The sequence below is a fragment of the Lepisosteus oculatus genome, chromosome 13, assembly GCF_040954835.1.
Source record: "Lepisosteus oculatus isolate fLepOcu1 chromosome 13, fLepOcu1.hap2, whole genome shotgun sequence".
In the NCBI taxonomy this organism is placed as follows: domain Eukaryota; kingdom Metazoa; phylum Chordata; class Actinopteri; order Semionotiformes; family Lepisosteidae; genus Lepisosteus; species Lepisosteus oculatus.
In genome coordinates this window covers 15,566,327-15,586,215 of record NC_090708.1, presented here as the reverse complement: position 1 = coordinate 15,586,215, position 19,889 = coordinate 15,566,327, and the positions used below count along the sequence as shown (strand labels likewise).

Below are 19,889 nucleotides of genomic sequence, written 5' to 3'. Positions count from 1 at the left end.
ATTTGATCAGCTACTGATATTCGGGAGATGTGATTCTTTGTAACTCAGTGATGAGGAAAAGCTGATTTTTTGGAGATGGTCTCGATCTCTCTCCATTTAATAATTAGAGTATAATGTGGTTTTCTAAAACTAAATACATCAAGTACTTTGAATGCCCTAAAGATCATGAGCTGATGATTCTTTTCAACCACATTTAATTATTAATGTAGAATTAGTATGTCCATTACTGCTGAAAAACATTTCCCTAATAAACTGAAAAAGCAGCATAGTTAAAAAAATAGCATTCTAGATACTCTTTGAAGTGAAGAAGGCTGAATTCAGCCTACACATAGCCTGAAGTCAGTGTAAAATAAATGAGTTTTTTCTTGTGATTCAGTCAATTGGTGAAGAAGATTGTGTGCTACTTTTCTCTCCATCTGCTGTGACCATTTTAAGTAAGGTACAGTACACTGCAACACACAACAAGGGCAAAGTAACTGAGTGAAAGTATGCACAGTGAAACTTTCTTAATATCAGACTTAAAACTGGTAATTAAATCTCCTTTGAATCCACTAGAAAATAATAACTAAGAAAACATGAGCTGAGCAAGACAGATAACATGCAAAATTTAATTTTCAGAACAGGAAAGCAATATATGTTTTAAATTAGTTTCCTCTCAGTATCATTTAATGAACACCAATCCTCATTTGTATAATTTATTTAGATATGTTTTACACATACATATTACCACAAATCATTTCAAAAGTAATTTTAAAGTTAATAAATAGGGAATCATTTTTTAGATTTAAATTAATAATTAAATTTAGACATTGTCTACAGCATCAGAGCCCTTCTGTCTGGTTAAAATGCTGGTGGTGGGCAGGCAGATGTGGACCATGACATCTTCGCCCTGAATGACATTTCATGAGATTCACATACACCTGTCAGAAACAACACTGACAAACTCTTTCTCCAAACAGCGAAACATTGCTTAAGCATCTATTTTAATTCAGGTTGGCGACAGAAGTTACCGGATTATTTATTAAACTGTTTCTTTTAAGGCAACATTTTGCATTTTTATTGCGTTTCCGTGTAAGTGATTTGTATCACAACACTTTGGGGACAATCAAGCTTTCTCAACTGCCTGTGTTAACATTTTTTGAAAAGTGCACATTAGAGGTAGAAAAGTAACATACAGAATGAAAGAAGACTCCATACACTAACAGTAAAGGTATTTGAAACACCTTTGATTGATCCGTGTACCATGTTTAAGAATTCTCTCACCTGCTTTGTTCTTCCTTTGGCTTCAGTAGATAGATTGTAGTAAGTGTAGCGAGCTTGAGTAATACCACAGGAAAGAACTGCAACAATTCCTACAGAAGAAAGAATGGACGTTTATTGAAACACAAGGTTGAAACATTAATAGGCCTGAACTGTGGTACAGGTGCTAAATGTTGTATTTACACATAAACATCATTTGCTGCAAATCAAGTTTCATTGTGATTTATTTTCTCTGTACTAAAGCGTATTTAGTTTATTTTCAACTACAGCACCAAACGCGAACGATCCACTGCTATAAAACTCATGCACATCTTTAAGACCAGTATCAAGTGTAAGAAACTTAATTTTATAAGTTACACTATAACCGGAGTGGCTTATAACCTCAGAAGGTGTTAAGTTTTAACTTCCCAGATTGCAACACATAACACAATTTGGATTTTCATCACAATTTGTTCAACTTGTTTCATACATGGAATTTTTGGTTAACTATTTGGAGCACAAAAACTTATTACTGAGATTCTGGCGTTGGAAGCATGATCATCACATTTAGGGATTTCAATACCCAAACTGAAACTGGGAGAGATAAACAAGTTCAACAATATTCTGATTAATTATGATCAACTTCATATCTTATTAGACTATATGCAAATTAAGGGACTTCAAAATAGATAAACTCCATTTCCACAAATCACCTTCTAAAGCCAATGTTGGAGGAATAACTGTGGGAAAGTTTGTATAAATGTCTGTTACATGAATATATTATTAGGTCTGAAATAGTCTAATAACACTCCTGATTGTGTTTAATGAAAAGTACACTGAAGAAGAATGAAGTCACATCATCCAGCTAATTACTGTTTTAGTTCAATTGTGTGTTTCTTTACATTAAAATGTGCCTTTCAGAACAAGAAAATTCCATCATGACAGATTTACTACTCTACAAGAATTTTGACACTTAGCATTTACTAACTTACACATAGCCTACATTGGTGTGTTCTACCATCATATCAGCCTGATGGTAAAAACCTGATCACAGCTATTCTTGTATAGTTTACCTTGAGGTGTTAATACTGTATATGGTAAATACTGTCTCTAAACACATTTACTAATCAAACTGCACTGATTCATAGTCAGGTTGTCCCTGTTATTAACATCATTTGATCCCCTCTTCACAGCCATAGAGCTACAGTAAAAGCTCTCTTTAGCACTATAATAGTGTATACTGATTTATCTGGATTAACTATTAGCTTAAATGAAATGGATACAATTTCAACAGAATATCACCACAGAATTGTTTCTATATAAAGAAGAGTAGAACAATGCAAAAATGTCTAAGACTTTTGCAACTTTGTGAATTTTAATAATTTGAACTCGTTTATAGCTAATTCCTAATGAAAGGTAGATCCAAGATCTTCACAAAAAAGAAATAAAGCAAATAAGATTTATTATCCAAGACTTCAATTAGTGAAATTCATTTAATACATGTGTTCATTTTGTAGCTTAGAGGACTCCTACTGACAGTAATAACCTAATTAAAAGTATGCTTGTGCTGTCTTGCAAATATTATAGATAACCTCAAACATCCATAATTGGAATTGAACCTAGTAGAAAAGCACTTAAGCAGTCTTATGATGTTTTGACTTACATGGTTTTCTTAAAGTCTGAAAGGAATTTAATAGATGAACTAATGTTTCTTGGAGATGTCTAAAGCCCAGACGTTAATATTAAAGGTCATATTGCAAAGAATACTTCAATATTGTTGTTATCCCGACTAATTTTTTAACAAAGTAGATAAAAATGCATACTACTGTATATATAAAAGACTGAACAGAAGGGTTTCATCTTGTGTTTGTACCAAGAAAAGGAATGATTTTCTAGCTGGACATTTTGTAAAGTGACCTGAATAATGTTTATTTGCTAACATTACTTTTCATTTATGATTTGAACTAGGAAATACCACAGGTATTTGATTTGAACAATGAGTTGTTTTACAGCCCAATGTATACAAGAAAGGCCAAAGTAGGACAAAGCTTTGAGTTACTTTATTGACTAAAACATTGGTGAGGAAAAATCAAAATGAATAAAGGAACCCCGCAATATGCCTTTAGTTAAGCCATTAGAACCACTTGGGCTGAATGCCCTTGCAAAACCTCAAAAGAGTTTCCTGTCAAGTACTGTAAGTAATACAGACTTCCAGAGAGGTGATTCCTTCAAAGCAGGTGTTACCTTTTTAAGCCTGCAGTTCCAAGTGTGATCAAATTATGAAATAGTTCAGGCTCCTGAGACAAGCATTGGGTTAATACCTGTATGTCGTGATCCCAGAGCCAAACTTGAACTGACTGTAAGCTACTTACCACTCAATCCACAGGCCTCAGCTGAGAGAAACGCACTCCAGGACAGCAGGAAGAAGAGGCCAGTTTCCAGCATTGGGTATTCATACAGTCTCGTAAACTTAGTCAGGTAAGCATGAGAGGTTAAAGAAAACAATATATATCCGCACATTCCAACTTGAATACATAACTGAATCTTTTCACTGGGAAAAGTTTAATATGATGCTTCTTCAGTTAATGCATTATGCAGTTTCTCTAGAGAGGCAAAGTTAATTAATTCCAATAATTACCAAACTTACTCTTCTGTCACACAGTTGTCTTTAATTCATTTAGTTTTAGTCTGTTCGCAAATCTCATTCACATTCTGCAGCATTACTCTCACAAGAATGTGCATTTGTACAAATATTCAAGTATTTTCTTTTAATTATCTTTTTTTTGTTTTATTTGCACAAAAAGCATTTTATTTGCACATTGTTATTGATGATATTGGTAAGTGAATCAATCAGTAAACGACTGATTGATGTTGATTGCCTGAGTTATGGACTTCAACATTACCTACAGTATTTAATGGATGGACAAATCCAATGGTTCATTCCTCTAATTCTTATAGGCATCCTTCAGGAAGCAAAATGACTGAGACCTAGAAAAAAAGCCTTTAGGATGTCTTATCCAAGCAATATGTTCAAATAAGCACAATATGATATAGATTTAAGTCTAAAAGCCATTTCAAATAAATTACAAATGGAAAATTGAAAGATTCCCAGTAGAATTTGTCTCCTCAGATCAATGACAAGGAACCTGACTGCTTAAAGGCTGTCCACTCATAGCAGTAAAATAAGACTGTATTTTGCCATGTATTCAAGCTACAAGATCTTAACATCATCTCTCACAATTTGCAACACTTTTTAGGATAAAATGCCCTCCTTATATAAACAACTTGAGATTATATTTAACAATAGAAACACAATATCTAAATGACAAAGTTTGAACCAGCCACATTAAGACAGTACAGAGAATGGTAGGTCAAAACATTGAGCAATCTGAAAAAATAAATCAGAAGCCTTTCTGGGAATAAACATTTCTATCAAAACCGTAAAAAAACACTGGGCCCATCACTTAGAAATTTGCATAAATTCATACTACTGACAACAACAAATGTTAGTTATACTGGATTTACAGTATGTGTCTTATCAAACATTGTAAAATTGTATCAGGATGAGAAATATAAAAGTACCTAATGTTAAATATCAAAGAAAAAATAATCAGTGATGAGCTGATTTCTGCAGAAGGAAGAAGTATGGTCCTTTGAAAACTTACTAAACAATTTCATAAGAACTGAATTCAGCTTTTCAGGCTTCGATCGCTTCATCAATTTAATTTTTCACAGGATTCTATTTACAAAGAAAACAAAAGCGAAGCAAGGTTACACAGCTGATCGAAACCTACTCAGGGACACATTCTGAGTTATTACTTTTCTTAACACAGAAAATACAGAAATAAACTATTACCAAACTATAACCAATCTAGAAAATGATCTTATATTATTTCACCGCCACTATATAACAGATCGTCATATTTAATTCGTATTCTAAACAATTAAACATGTTTAACATGAAACATCATTTAAACACCATAAAAATGCAACATTATATTCACAGATAGCCAGTTGTGGTGGTTCAGACATCTGGTGAATATGCCCCCCAGTTGCCTTGCTGGTGATGTACTGGGCACAAGTCAATGGGAAGAGACCCCAGGGCAGACCCAGGAGATGCTGGAGGCATTACACTATATCCCACAGCTGGCCTGGGAGCACCTGGGATTTCTCCAGGAGGAGGAGTCAGCTGTTAGAAAATGGGATGGGCTGGCACATCATATTCCAGATGTATATTAGGCAGCATTACTTTATTTTGTATGTTTTCGCTATGCCGTAATTTCTGTGAACCAATTCAATCACAAACATTCAACTAGCGATGCTCCTCCATCCAATCTATAAAGCAAATGGAAAATGGTCAATATGGTGGTAGCTCATGTTCACATAATAGTACACACCTATTGAACTCAATCCACAGGTGCTCAAATGATAAAGTCCCTTAAACAGATATTAAGACTACAAGTCACTTTGTTTTGTAAATTATCCCGTAATTGAAGACAGTATCCTACTGTTAGATTTTATACTACACACTTACTACTTTTTGGAAATGATCTCTAAGATGAAGAAAATGATCCTCTTGTTGTCTTTTTACTTCATACTTGCTACTTTTTGTAAATGATCCCTCAGCTGAAGACAATTACTTGATTGTTGGATTTTTAACAGGTGCTTCCAGTCAGTATGAGGCACTGCTGGAGTTTAATGACAGTTGGAACAGCCAAAGCTTCCAACTGTCATTAAACGAGGCAACATTCCCTGGTTTCTTGTTCACCGAGCTGTGAGATTGCTGCACCGTTGACGTGCGAATCTGCCTTTTCATCACCTTCATGCGTGCAGATTCGCAAGCATACATTTCTTACTACGTGTGCATTGTCACACTTTGTTACAATTCACCTTCAGAAGTCAGGGAATACTGAAAGTATGGCACAGGAATATCAAAATCTGTTACAATGGCACGCTCATCATTCATCATTCTGATGTCATAGTTAATAATTAGCGTAAAAAAATATGTAGAGTTTCTACAACGCTATAATAAATATCATTCTAATTTTGAAACCTGATGGCGGAAAGACAGGTGAAAAGGATATCAAAGCTGTAATAATGGTAAAAGCTGATCCAATGGCGAAAGAGCCAGAAACAATTCCAATGAATTGGCCAATGGAATGGAAGAATGCACTTCCATCAAAGGCATAACGGTCTCCTCTTGGGCTGTAGGCTGATATTGAACTGAAAAACATTGAAAATACATAATGAAATACTTAAAAAGTGACACCTTTTTTGCAGTAGACTGCTGGAAAAATTCAGGAAAACAAGTGAGGTAATGCACTGCACCCCATTTCTTGCCATGCTGATTCGAACTAATGTGGTTTGAATAAAACAAAAATCAAAGAAAAAAATATTCAACAAAGCCAATATTTTTTACCAGATGTTTTTTCCTGGACACCTTTTTTGCTTTTGCTTTTCTCTCACAGAAAACGGGGGAAAAAAGTTGCACAGAATTCTGGAATACAAGAATTTTATTTAAAGCCTCATAAATATTTGCTTTTCAGAAATGAGTATTTGCCACTTAGAAGCACAGATGCTGTTCAGGGATGTACAGTATGTGGTATCTCAGATGGAAAAATGAAAGAAGGCTTGTTGTAAAATGTTTTAACGCTACAAGTGACATTCATTGAACTGTAAGAGAGCTCTCCCTGGTGAAAAGCCAGGAGCTGTTTAAAATAACTTTGTCTGTGATTCCACTTGTTTTAAACTTTACATATGCTAAACTGCTCAGTCTGTGAATGTGACAATTACAACTCCATATCTATCATGTCATCAGCTTTTCCTTTCCCTGAAAACCTGAAAGGAACAAAGTTATTGAACTGGAAGGATTCTTCTGTAGTTTCAGTGGAACAAAGCACTTAAGTTATTTCTAAACCAAAGATATTTACCCTTAACATATTTTAGAGACGTAATTATTTTCTTTGTGAACTCAATTATAAAAAATAAACCTTAGGATTTTGGATTACCTTTGAACTACTAGCAGATTAGATTTTAAATTACTAAAAGTGAACACAGGAGGTCAATAAAGTAGGTGTTACCTGAAGGCAGTGTACTCAGAATTAAATAAAGACTTCTGTTAGTTCAATAAACTGAGTTTTTAAAAGGTGATGTTTAAAGGGTTTATCGGGATTCTTATATCTTCTAAGCTGAACATCATTATTACCAATTTTCTTTCCATAGCTTTTCCACTGTAAATTACAGGCTGTTTGGCTTCTGCTGATTTTGATAAATGCCGAGAAAGGCCAGCAGCAGCAGCTCCAAAGATAGCCTTGCTTTTCCTCACCGTAGCGGAGTACCAACACTTTATCTTGTAGACAGGTATGGTCAAGGAATTATCTTTCTCTGCCACACAGAATTCCTGTATTACAACAGCTTCAAAGCACAAATGTGGTTTGTTGTAACAACAGAGAGTTCATGCTGAGTCTACATAAACAGTCTGAATGCTTGATTCTGCTTTCCTTTGATTCTGCTTTGTATTTTATCTTCTGGAGTTACACCACGAAGGAAGCTGAAAGTCACACATCATGACATCGGGAAAATTAGGAGCAAATTCTGAATGCGTTCTCTAGCATCCAAATAAATTAGCAACTTGATATTCGACTTCTCCTTTTGATTTTTTTGGGGATTCAATATGGTTTGTAAGAAATGTACAAACGTAAATAAAAAACAAATGAAACCTATTTTTCGTGCCTTGAGCCTTGAGCAATAAACTGAGTGTATTGTAGTTTTTCTATTGCTTTGGCAGCATTTATGGTACTTTTCCTTAAACAGTTGGGGCTCTTATTCAAGGGTGGGATTCATGACATTAGGGGTCTTGTGGTTTCTGAGTCATCTTGCTTAGGAACAAGAGCATGAATGTTGGGATTCTTTTTCTGGAAATTCTGAGCTAATAAATTAAAATCCTAATATCAAATGTTGGGCTGAACATTGCTTTTCAGGCTACTTCATTAAGTTTGGGCAGCAGCTTAACATTTGCATCCTATTATTCCCTGAACATACAGTATCCCAGGGTCCTTTTCATCATGTTTTCTTAATTAAAAGGAGAGATGCAAATGAAATTTGAGTTAAATTGTTTTTGTTCAACGTAGATGAGATGAACAGATCAAGCATCATACATGCGATGGAAATATCTACAGAATTTAGATACTACTAAATATCTACAGAATATCTTCTGTTTAACACGCTGTTAGCTGGGAGCACTTTGTAATGCTAGGTAACAGTCTGAAGAGCTGCATCGCCAGGAGTGTTGGTCAGTGGACCATTCCTGTATCCTAAACTGTCCTATTGTCCATCCATCTTCCGACTGCTTTATCCAATACAGGTTTAGAGGCAGTCTGAGCCTATTCTGGCAAGCATCAGGAGCAAGGAGGGATAAACCCTGGACAGGACGCTAATAAATCGCAGGGCACACAAAGACACAAACACTCACACTCACACCAGGGCCAGTTTTCCCACAAGCCAATTAACGTACCAGTATGCCTTTGGACTGTGGGAGGAAACTGGAGCACCCAGAGGGAACCCGTGCAAATATAGGGAGAACATACAAACTTTATGCAGATAGCACACCAGGTCTGTATATGAACCCAAGGCAGGAGTCCAAACCACTGCCCCCCCCCGTCCTATTATTTCATTTTTAATTGATTCATATAAACAGAAAAATATAGACTGTTTCTAAACCAATAACAGATTGCCATCTTCAATCTGTTATTGGTGATGGCCTGAAATACTTCATTTAAAGAATCAAAAAGGAAAGTGAAAAGATGGGTCTCCACCTCAACATCAAAAGACGAAGATCATGACAACAGCTGGAAATGGAGCAGTCAAAATAACCATCAATAACGAAGAGATTGAATGCGTCAAGGTTTTCTGCTTCCTGGGATCCGTGATCGACCAAACTGGAGACTGCGGCCCTGAAATCAGGCGACGAATAGCGTTAGGCAGTAGTGCGATGCTGAGCATGCACCAAATCTGGAAGAGCAAAGACATCAGCCTCACAACCAAATGCAAAATGGTCCATGCTATTGTGTTCCCCATATCAATGTATGGGTGTGAAAGCTGGACCCTGAAAAAAGCTGACCGAAAGAGGATGGATGCTTTCGAGCTATGGTGCTGGAGAAGACTGGTACGGATACCATGGACAGCAAGGGTCACCAATAAAGAGGTTCTGGAGCTCATCAAGCCAGAAATTTCGCTTGAGGGAAAGATCACCAGACTCCGGCTCACTTATTTTGGTCACGTGATGCGATCAGATCCATTGGAGAAAGCAATGATGCTTGGAAGGATCAGTGGAACAAGAAGATGAGGCCGCCAAAAAACGCGGTGGCTTGACGCCATCAAAACAGACACTTGCTTAGGCATAGAACAGCTGAAAGAGAAAGTCCAAGACCGGAAAGCGTGGCGAGAGATGGCCTATAGAATCGCCGAGAGTCAGATCCGACTGACTGGATAACATCATCAAACCAGTAGATCTACACCTTAAATTTCTGGACAGGCCAGCATAAGATGTTTCTTTTTTTACTATGGTCTAAAAGCACTGGTCCACAACTTATGCCTTTTAAATGTGAGGTTTATTTAAGCATGTCTCCGATTTTGAAACCTGGCTGAAAATGCAGTATTTATTCAAGACTGGCATTATATTATGGGAGGTGTTAATTTAAGGCAATATCCTATTAACAGCCACACCTCTGCTGAACACTAAGAATTTTTTAAACCACTCATGAATGTGTCCATGATAGATAGGACAGTCAATTTGTCTCTAATATTCACCTAAAAAAAATGTTCTGCCTTACTCATGGGCTTAAAAAAGGCAATAGTACCTAGTCTCAATTCAAGCTCTCCCTAGGGAGATATTTATAGGGTAATACATTTTAAAACAGTTGCTGCACATTTTCATTTAAAAAGCTGTAAGACTGAGTAAGAAAACAGTGTTAGTCCCAGACAGCCTGAGTTATTTTTAGGCTTGTTAGCATTTCCAGAACCACCAGTGTACTCATTAATAAGGCAGTATATTGGGCATAAGGCCAGTCCAAAGAAAATATCAGTCACTCAAATGAGGGGAGAGCAACAAAAAGTAACTCCCTTCTTGGTTCTCAGTACTGGCTCTTTTTTAAAATTCTTTTTAAGGGTTTCATGTGGATCTCCTTGCTTTCTCTTTCCTTGTTTTCTGTTATTGCCGTGGCCTTGTGCTGAGGATGTGAGGAAATACTTGCTGAACTGACCTCCCTGTTCTTTGATACAATACCAGTTCTGCTACAAAAAGATCCATCTTGATCAGATTTTCAGATGATTAAAAGAAGCCAGCCAGCCAGCAATTGCATTTAGTCATGCTATTCAAAGTTTTACCCTTCCAGCCCAAAAGAAAACAACCATAATATATTCAATTAACCTTTATCATGGTACATTGTTCACATTTCCTCTAATATAATGTGACAAGCTTTTGTACTCACTATGTTAAGACAATGGCAACAGCATCATTCAGCACACTCTCTCCAAACAGCATTGTGTACAAATTTCTGTCCACACGAAGCTCAGAGAAGATGGCTAGAACAGTCACTGGGGAAAAAAAAAAGATTTTTAAGCATTTATTTTTCAAATACTATAGTTAGTGTGAAAGTTTTTATTTTTATTTTGCAAATATAGATATATGATGACAGAAATCAAGCTTTATACAGATGAGAAGTTTTAGCCAAATGCTTATTGCAAGCTCATGACTACATTAAAAAGAAATAAATGAAACACAAGAAAGCAGTGATCCATACATAATGCAACTTTCAATTTGTATTCTGTTAAATATGGGCAGAACTGGAGATTATTAAACATGTGTCTGAATTTTCAAAAAGATTTAGGTGTTTATGCTGACTCCTCTTAAGTTCAAGAGACGTGAACTGTTCAAATTGAACAATGCATTAGTAAGACTTCATTTTGTAACCATGTAACAAAACGATATTGCAACTGCAATCATTTCAGAGTTGAACCACCAGGTTAGTTTCTGCATTTCAAATAATTTTCCATTCATAGCTAGGTGATTACAGTTATAACAATTTCATTTATGAGTTCAATAAAGTCTAATGTAAATATAAAGTACTGTAGCATGCATCTAACAGAGCAGAAGCAAAAAAAAAAGGAGAAAGCACAGGAAACTGATTTAGTGAAAGGAAGAGTAAAAGTAAAATATATATTACAATTTTTCATAAAAAGACAGGTTAAACTGATTTTTTTAGCAGAGGCTCCTACTGTATGGGCAATGAGTTCAACAGACATATTGCCGATAACCCACTGCATGGTGATCAGAAGCAGAAGACCTGAATCAGCAGATCTCAGATTTAGGGTTGGATTGTAATCATGTAAAATGTCCTTAAAATTATTTAGCATTTAAAGAGAACAGACATTAAAGTATGCACTGATGTAGAGTGCGTTTTGTTAGCACACAAGCTATATAATACTCTACATACTTTAGGTACTCCAGTAAGTAAGGCATAATAGTAATCTGATCCTGGGGAAAAAATAGATCAGTAATTTCAACATCAGATAAGGTATTAACTAAACAGTACTACTCAGGTGGAAGATAAATACCCATGTGTCCCTAGGATGTACTTTAATGATAAGACTAAGGTTTCTAGCTTCCATCTAGGGTTTGATTTCAGCACCATTAACAGCTACACTGAAATTACCATCATCGGGAAAATGATGTTGGGTGCCTACAGTATATGCATAACATCAGTCTCGTCAAAGTTTAGCTACAGAAATGTATCTTGTTTTTATATCTTAACGCAGGACAGATGCTGGTGCAGAAGCTGCAGCACGAGTATCTAATTTAGTCTGCAAATAAAATTGGGTGTCACACAGCATAGCAGGGAAGCACAAGTTTTGGAATGGCGAATGATCTGCCCAAGAAATAACATACTGTACCAGCATATGAGGCTACATACTACTTTAAATACCAAAAGGTAAGCACAGAGCCTTATGGAACACCCTGAGCAAGCAAGACAATAACCCATTGAAAACAATCAAGATTTTTATGAATTGTCTGGTAGGAATAAAATTAGATCTGTGAAATTTTACAGAACTACTGCAGGCAGATTTTTTTCTGTGTGAACTTCCCGGAGGAAGCACTTAAACCCAGAAGGAGAGAAATATTAAGTGACCTTGAGTCAGAAGCCATCAGCGAATCACTAACTACCTTCACTACCTTAACAAGGGCCTTTTCAGTGCTATGTCTCTGTCTGACTGAAACACTGACTGAGAAGACACAATGATCTGCTTTGCAGAAAGGTAATTATGGAGGAACTTGACACAGAAGTACTCAAAATCCTTTGGAAGAGCTTTAAAGACTGTGAACTAGAGGCACTTCCGTACACCACAGTATGTGGGAGTCTGGAACACGTTACTCAGCTGTGTAATTAAAGCTAATACCCTAGGATCACTGAAGAAATGGCTGGATCAGATGTTTAGTATAATGATTAGCTTCTTGCCAAATGACATGTTCTCATGTGTGACCTTTGCTATGTACTCAAGGTCAGAAATATCTGTGCATCTATTAAACTGCTGGAGTAGTCTGAGACTCAGTCAAGATATATTTCCTTGAAAAGCAATTCTTTAATTCTCAGGAATCTGTGTTAATAATTTGGGGTTTCAAGCATCTTAAATTTCTCTTAAAAATGTTAAATACAGTTCATTATATATTATAATATTAAACTATTATTATAATTTATTTTTTAACATTTATTGCACTGATGAGGACAGAATTCTGGCAATGTTTACCATAATGATAATGTAACTATATGTTATTTTTAATCAGTTGAAAATTTGTAAATAAGGCATTGGATTTACTACAAAATCACATTTTGTTTTCTGTAATGTGCTTTCTCTGTCCCTCTAGCTATACCACAGCAGTTATATTTAATAATTACAGAATACACATCTTTTCACAGAAACATCTACAGAATAATGTGTCTTCTTTATGAAAGTGTCAGGTTCTGCTGGTTGCTACAAAGACACAAATGACAGGCCAATCAGTTCATACCAGCATTACAAAGCAAACTTATTTTATATGAGATTTTGTTTTGTGTCCCCAGTTATATATTTTTCAGTATTTGGTGTTATATTACATCTGCAACTGGGATTCTTTACAGTTTTTTAATGTTGTGCTCACTATGATTTATAGGATAAAAACAGTCTTTTGTCATATTTGTTTAAAAGTGACTAATAGTTCTCATATTTTAATACAATAAATACTGGGCATCAGAAAAACACTAGAATTAAGGAAAACTTGAGTCATGGCCTGTTGAGTGCAGTAAAGTTAGATCTAGCAGAATAAGTAATGTGTTAATTTTTCAAACATTTCTAAATAAAATATCAAATTATGTGTTTGAGGCACAGTCCAGATTCAAAACACTCTACATACGGTGTATATCCTGTAGTAGCTAGTAAGCAAATGTTGTGGGCTGTGATTTCTGAATGCTGGTTAATTTCAGGAAGAAGCTTCTTGCTTTTCCCCATGTTTTTATACCGCATCTCTTATTTCAGCACCAGTCATTGACAGGCACAAAGTTGTTTTTAAAATCTGGCATCTACAGGAATTGCAGCAAGAATAGTAGATTCATCTTTTCAGATCTCAGTTAAGCAAGGCTGCGGCTGGTCAGTACTTACTGCAGATCAGAGACCTCTAAGGAATAGGAGGTTGCTGCTTGAAGTGGTGTTGCTAGATTAGTAGTTGTTGCACCTGCCTCAGGTACATTTTTAACCAATGCCCCAGTCTGGTGAACACTGTGCTGTAGGAAATGCTGTCCTTTGGCTATGATGTTTAACGATGTTAACGATCATTTACATCGATTTGGCTATGATGCTATGGCTATTTGATTGTTAAAGATCTCATGGGACTATTCCTAAGAATATGTGTGTTAACTGCAGTGTCCCCCCTTAATTCAGTTTGGTGACACAATTACTCATATCTCTATCTAACCTGCTCTGTAGTTGTGGGGGATCCACATCAGCGGTGGATGAAGTTTGTCTCTTCTTATACTGTATGTAAAGAACTTTGTGATCCTTTGAAACTAAAGTCTCTATATTAACACAAGGGGTTACTGTTATTAAGTCTCTGTGCATTTTAGGGTCACTAGCTAATCAGACCTAACAAATGATAAACTCCATGATGATATGCTGCTGGGTTAACATACTGTACATCAATTAAAAAAATAGCAAACATTTTAGCCTATGAAATGCACAGATATGTTTAACCCATATGTTGCAGATTATGCTTATGATTGCCTATCAGGAATTGATTCTGAAAATAGATTGACATGAAATATGTTCAAAGAGAGGGCATACAGTATTTGAAATCCATTATAACTACATTTTGCCTTCCATAGCCAATCAGCACTGCAGTACTCTGTGAAGATCAAGCAGAGGCATCCCAATCACACTTCTCTCATGACTAGAATGCATGCGAAGTAAAGTACCTTCTCTCTACAGCACAAATACCACAAGAGACTCTCTGATAGGAAAAAACACACAGCAGAGCAGGCTGCTGGTATCCACAGGGACCTGAAGGTACATACAACTACATTTTTAATTCTCAAATTTAACCTGCAGAAAAAAATCAGTGTGAAAAATGATACTATGAAAGTTTAGTATTTTTATGCCATTCTTGAAACCATGACTTTGTGGTCCCCGCTGGTGAACGTCCAAAGCATACTGTCAGCTGTTTGATGTTCACGTCTCCATAGCAACGAGATCTAGCTGTCTACAAATCATCAGTTTCCACAGTAACACCATAAGGGAAAAGGATCGTTATTTGAGAAATTTTACATAAAAAGTGTTTAGACAGGACGGCGTTATGCTTTTATTTACTCAATGTCTAATTACAGTCAATCTGGCCACACTAATATTCACACGTTGTTTTTGTTATATAACTTTTATTAATACCAGATTTTATCTACTGTCCCTGAGGAGAACACAGAATATGATGCAAAAATATAAAAACCCTACAGCATATAATTCAACAAAGACTTGACAAATATACATATTCTATGCATTATAAATCTATATTAAGAATTATTTCAAGGTACCAACTGAAATAATAATAAGTATAACAGTAATAATTGATAAATATCTTAATTATGTAAATTAGCAGATATTTTTCTGACTCATTAGTTGTTGATAATCTCTTGGCAATCACATCAGAACATGCTAGTGGAACTAATCATGGTTCAGGTTACTGAACATACTGTATGTAACAGTCAGATTATCATCCCCCACTATTAATTCCAAAAGGTTAATAACCTTGAATATGACTCTAGGGCTTAGACATATATACCCGAACTATAATGTCTGTCATGCCCTTACCAATATGGACATGTCTCTTCATGCCATGTAGTTAAAATCAATGCCTCCTCCTCTATTTTCAATAAAATCAATGCTTCGCACCTCATTTTCAAAGAGTCAGTGAGTCAGCACATCAAAACAGATCCAAGGCTTATTTTTATAGAGTTCAGACATGAACATAATGGACACTGAAATAATAATAATTCATTTTAGGATTGACTTATTTTTTGTAAATTCACAATATATGTTTCCCCACAACTGTCTGATATAATTATTTTGCCCTGTCAAGGGTAACAGACGAGAAGAATAGTGTATTGCTTGATATTGAGTCCAATATATTAGTGTAGCATTACATCCCTTTATCCTGTAACTCCCACTGATCTGTATGGAATTCAGGAAGTGGGCAAATGCCGTTCCCAGGGATTAATTAGATTCAAGAGCCAAGAGACAAATAAGTGGCTTCTTTCAGCAGTTTGCTTTTAAAAGTAGCTAAAGTAAGGCTTGATGAGTCTCACTAGGTTGTGTAGGATCTATTGAAACAGTTCATTTCAGCTCTTGCTCAGAAGAAGGATCTAGACGTTTCTGCTTTTCTTCACATGTCATTTGAAGGTGCATCTCTCTAATACATATGGTATTCAAACTTCAACAGATGATCTGAGCTTGAATATGATTAGTGAATAGAATTTTAGATTGATGGCAACATTTATGATGATAGGTTACATTGAATGCAATATTCATGTCAAACTTTTAGATGTTCTTCAACAGAATTGTTTAATGAAAGGATTTACCAAATCAAGAAACATTATTTAAGCAGGCAATAAGGGAGCCTGTTTTGGGATATGATATTCGTTGGCAGCTTGACTAAATCCATTATTGGTCCTGGATGTAAATTTACAGCTAAATGCCAATGCACACAAAACATAAAGCTAACTATTCTAGACAGAATCAGCAATTCAATCTTCATAGTGGCATTACAAATAAACCACAAAGCTTACATAAACAAGACTCTGGCCTTCATATATCAGAGCTGTCGGATGCTGCACACAAAATAAAAGCAAAAAAAGTTTCACTGTGACTTACTGAGAATAAACATTAGCTGGGATGTATGATTTCTGAACAATCTTAGAAGATAATCCTCGTGTAAACTCTGTTTTAATCTTAAATCTCCATGGTAAGGCACAGATATTTTTTTTTATTCTCACAGACACACGCAAGTTGGTTTAATACTTATTGTATAGAAATGATCTGCATAGCTACACAGCTGCTATATTTGGCATTGCTATGAAGGTGCCTAAAAATAAAAAGCAGGTCTCCTTGATATCTAAACATGAGATCAAATCAGCATGCTCAAGTATTCCTCTTGTCTGCTGGGGTTCATTGTGGGAGTACAACTGAGACTAAAAAGGTGCAATATTCTTTATTTCTAGAGGCCATGGATCTGAAATTAACAAAGTTCATTCTTTCATAAATCTGCTAGAAAGCTGTGTATTAAAATGTATTTGTTGACATAAACTTAAAATAGGAAAATAGTAATAACTGGTTCTACCACATTTAATGTCAAGACACTAGAAGTGAAACCATAGGTCCTACAGTACATAGCAGCTGAAACCAGAAAGCATTGCTGCTAATTAGTTAACATTCGAATCAGACTGACTTTGCATCTCATATTTATTAGATGACCGGGCATGTACAGAGTATAAAACATCTAAGTTGCTGTATTGGAGCGAAATCAAATGCAAGAAATGCAATATCTATGTTCACATTCTACAGAACTATTTTGGCTTTGAGGAAGCGTTAGCAGATCCCGTTTACAGTAGACTGCTAAATAGCAAACAAGACAATGGTGCCATTATAATTGCTCTGACAAATTAGAGAGATACGATCAGTTCTGCCTCGTGCTACATGCTGTCAGGATAGCTTACGCAGGTTACCCTAACCCTCAGTAAGATCAGTGCTGTTCTGATAAGTATCATTTTCACTTTAGGGATTTGACTTTATACCTAACCGCTCTAATACTAAACCTGCTATGTCTGTTTGTAGAGAACTTATGAGTTTCGAGAAGGATTGTAAGAATTGAGAAGTACGATGCAATTCCTGCAGATCAAGACCATTCAAAAGGGAAGAAGAAGCTCAAGGACTTAATCAGTTCAACTATTACAAAATTAATTAACCCCTCCTCAGGTGCCCTTTCAAGCTCCACTGCAAAAGTACATTTTACTCTGCCCAGCAACAGAGCTACATAATTATAAAATATTAATTTAAGTATCTTATAAGTATGACCTGATTCAAAGAGTCTAGCATACTAGACAGCCATTCATGATTAACTGTATGAGTTGGTGAACAATGTTAAACATATGGCAATTAAAAGCAAAGGAAGCAAAATGAAACTAAAATATAATTTCTGCTTTCTAGGAGAATCAGGGCATGTATAGATGTTAGGTATTTTAAAACAGTGTACCTGGATCAGTAGCGGACATCAATGCTCCAAAGAAGAGGCAGTCTGTAAGATGGAAATCCCCTTCTTTAATGTGGCCAGCATGCACCATGAGTTTAACAAAGCCGTACATACTACCCCTGTTAAGAATGATATAGTCAGTTCAAGTTGGATTGAAAAAGAAGTGTTCTTCATTTGTCTTTTCATCACATTGTGATGAAAGATTATCACAATACAGCAAACTGAACTAACTCATTTATGTTATAGAATGTTACAGTAAGCTCTGTACTATTGTAATTGAAAACAGGACTGGTCATTTTATTTGGTAATTATTTGGTTATTTGGTCTCAATGGCCAACTGTTCTTTAATTGCAAAACGGCAATCTTACATTAGTTATGACTTAGTTGTTAGATAGTAATAAAATATACAATTGTGTATCTGTATTACTTCACTTTAAACAGAATTGATTTTGTGCTCAATTGTGCTCTTTCGATGATCAAATCACAGTCCCATGGGTGAATTTCAGTAGAATTTCATTTCATCACAAGAAGGATGAGACGTGTCAGTATGACTGTTTCCTTGTTCTATGTAGTTCTAGGAATAGCACTGACACACATGATCCTATCACAGCATAAAGGTCTCTTCTGTTTTAAAGGGTATTTTAAGAAAAGTAAACTGTGACTTTCAAATGATTAACAGGTTTAATTAAACATTCACCAGCAATTCTAAAATAATGTTTTTTCCTCGAAATGCAAAAGCTGTAATCTATCCTTTAAAATGGAAATCCTACCGAAATGTCCTATGCTTGAGTGGTTTTAATAAAATCTCATTAAGTGATTCTGACCCCCTGGTTAGTTTGTATATTAAATGTTTACTAGCTGAAGAACTGGGAGATAGATATTTCTGATAATAAGATAATTATATGTATATGTTAATTGGAAACCTAATTTTATAAGAAGTTTCATGCTACAACTGTAAAAAAGAATTCTCTATACATCATAAGTGCATAGCTGAGACCACATTAATTATATTTCCATACACACATAATTTAATATGCGGAAACCTGCAGTCTTGTTTCAAACTAATTCCTATGTTAATTCAAGCAAACACAAAGTCCACACACTCAAAGGGAGATATAACAAACATAGAAGTGTTGTTATGTTTTGAATGATTCAAACTTATTAATATGGAACAAATGAAAACATTTCTTGCAACATAACATTTTTTAATCATTCCCCTCTTGAGGATATGAGCTTACTAAGAAGGGTGCACTGACATTATTAATTAGCACAAGTGGAATCTGAGAGGAGGTCAAACACTAATCACACACACACACATCTGTACTACCTATATGATCATAGATAACCCACCTATATATAAATATTCTGCTTCCTGCTGCTTCTTGTGTCTTGTTTTTGCATCCCTCCCTCCACCCCACTTCTGCCCCTGCAGCAGCTCCCTGGCTGATCCCTCACTTAAGGAAAGGGGGGTTCGGACCACCCCATCATTACAAATGGGTTGTCGTTCTCCTCAGCGAGATGAGTCACCCCAATGCAGCTCGCTGTTTAGATCATGCCTCTTCTTAAGCTTAATTAGGGGCTAACCAAGCTGCTGTTGCTCATTTTGGTGATCACTGCTCAAGCACGGAATACAGACAATGCTTTGTCTAAAATAGTATTTAATCATCATTCATTGACAGCATTTTCTGCATAAGAGTTAGAATTAAGATTTACAACTAAAGCCATCGGCTGTTTAGGAGTTTCGGACCTACAGTAGAAGGATCAAACCACGCCATATTTCTGGATTTCTGAGCCAGACTTTGAGACTGTCTCCATAATGACAGTATTGATG

General features: G+C 35.7%; 1 protein-coding gene across 1 annotated transcript in view; it reads right to left on the bottom strand.

Annotated features, from left to right (window-relative positions):
• Positions 1–19,889, bottom strand: part of LOC102696986 (sodium/hydrogen exchanger 9) — a 90,463-nt gene that overhangs the window by 52,406 nt on the left and 18,168 nt on the right. Inside the window, exons 5-9 of the mRNA XM_015361236.2 lie at positions 18,062–18,177; positions 10,728–10,833; positions 6,324–6,462; positions 3,612–3,717; positions 1,264–1,352 (exon numbers count right to left, since the gene is read on the bottom strand). Coding sequence (XP_015216722.2) covers positions 1,264–1,352; positions 3,612–3,717; positions 6,324–6,462; positions 10,728–10,833; positions 18,062–18,177 — 556 coding nt within the window. The remainder of the gene's footprint in view (positions 1–1,263; positions 1,353–3,611; positions 3,718–6,323; positions 6,463–10,727; positions 10,834–18,061; positions 18,178–19,889) is intronic.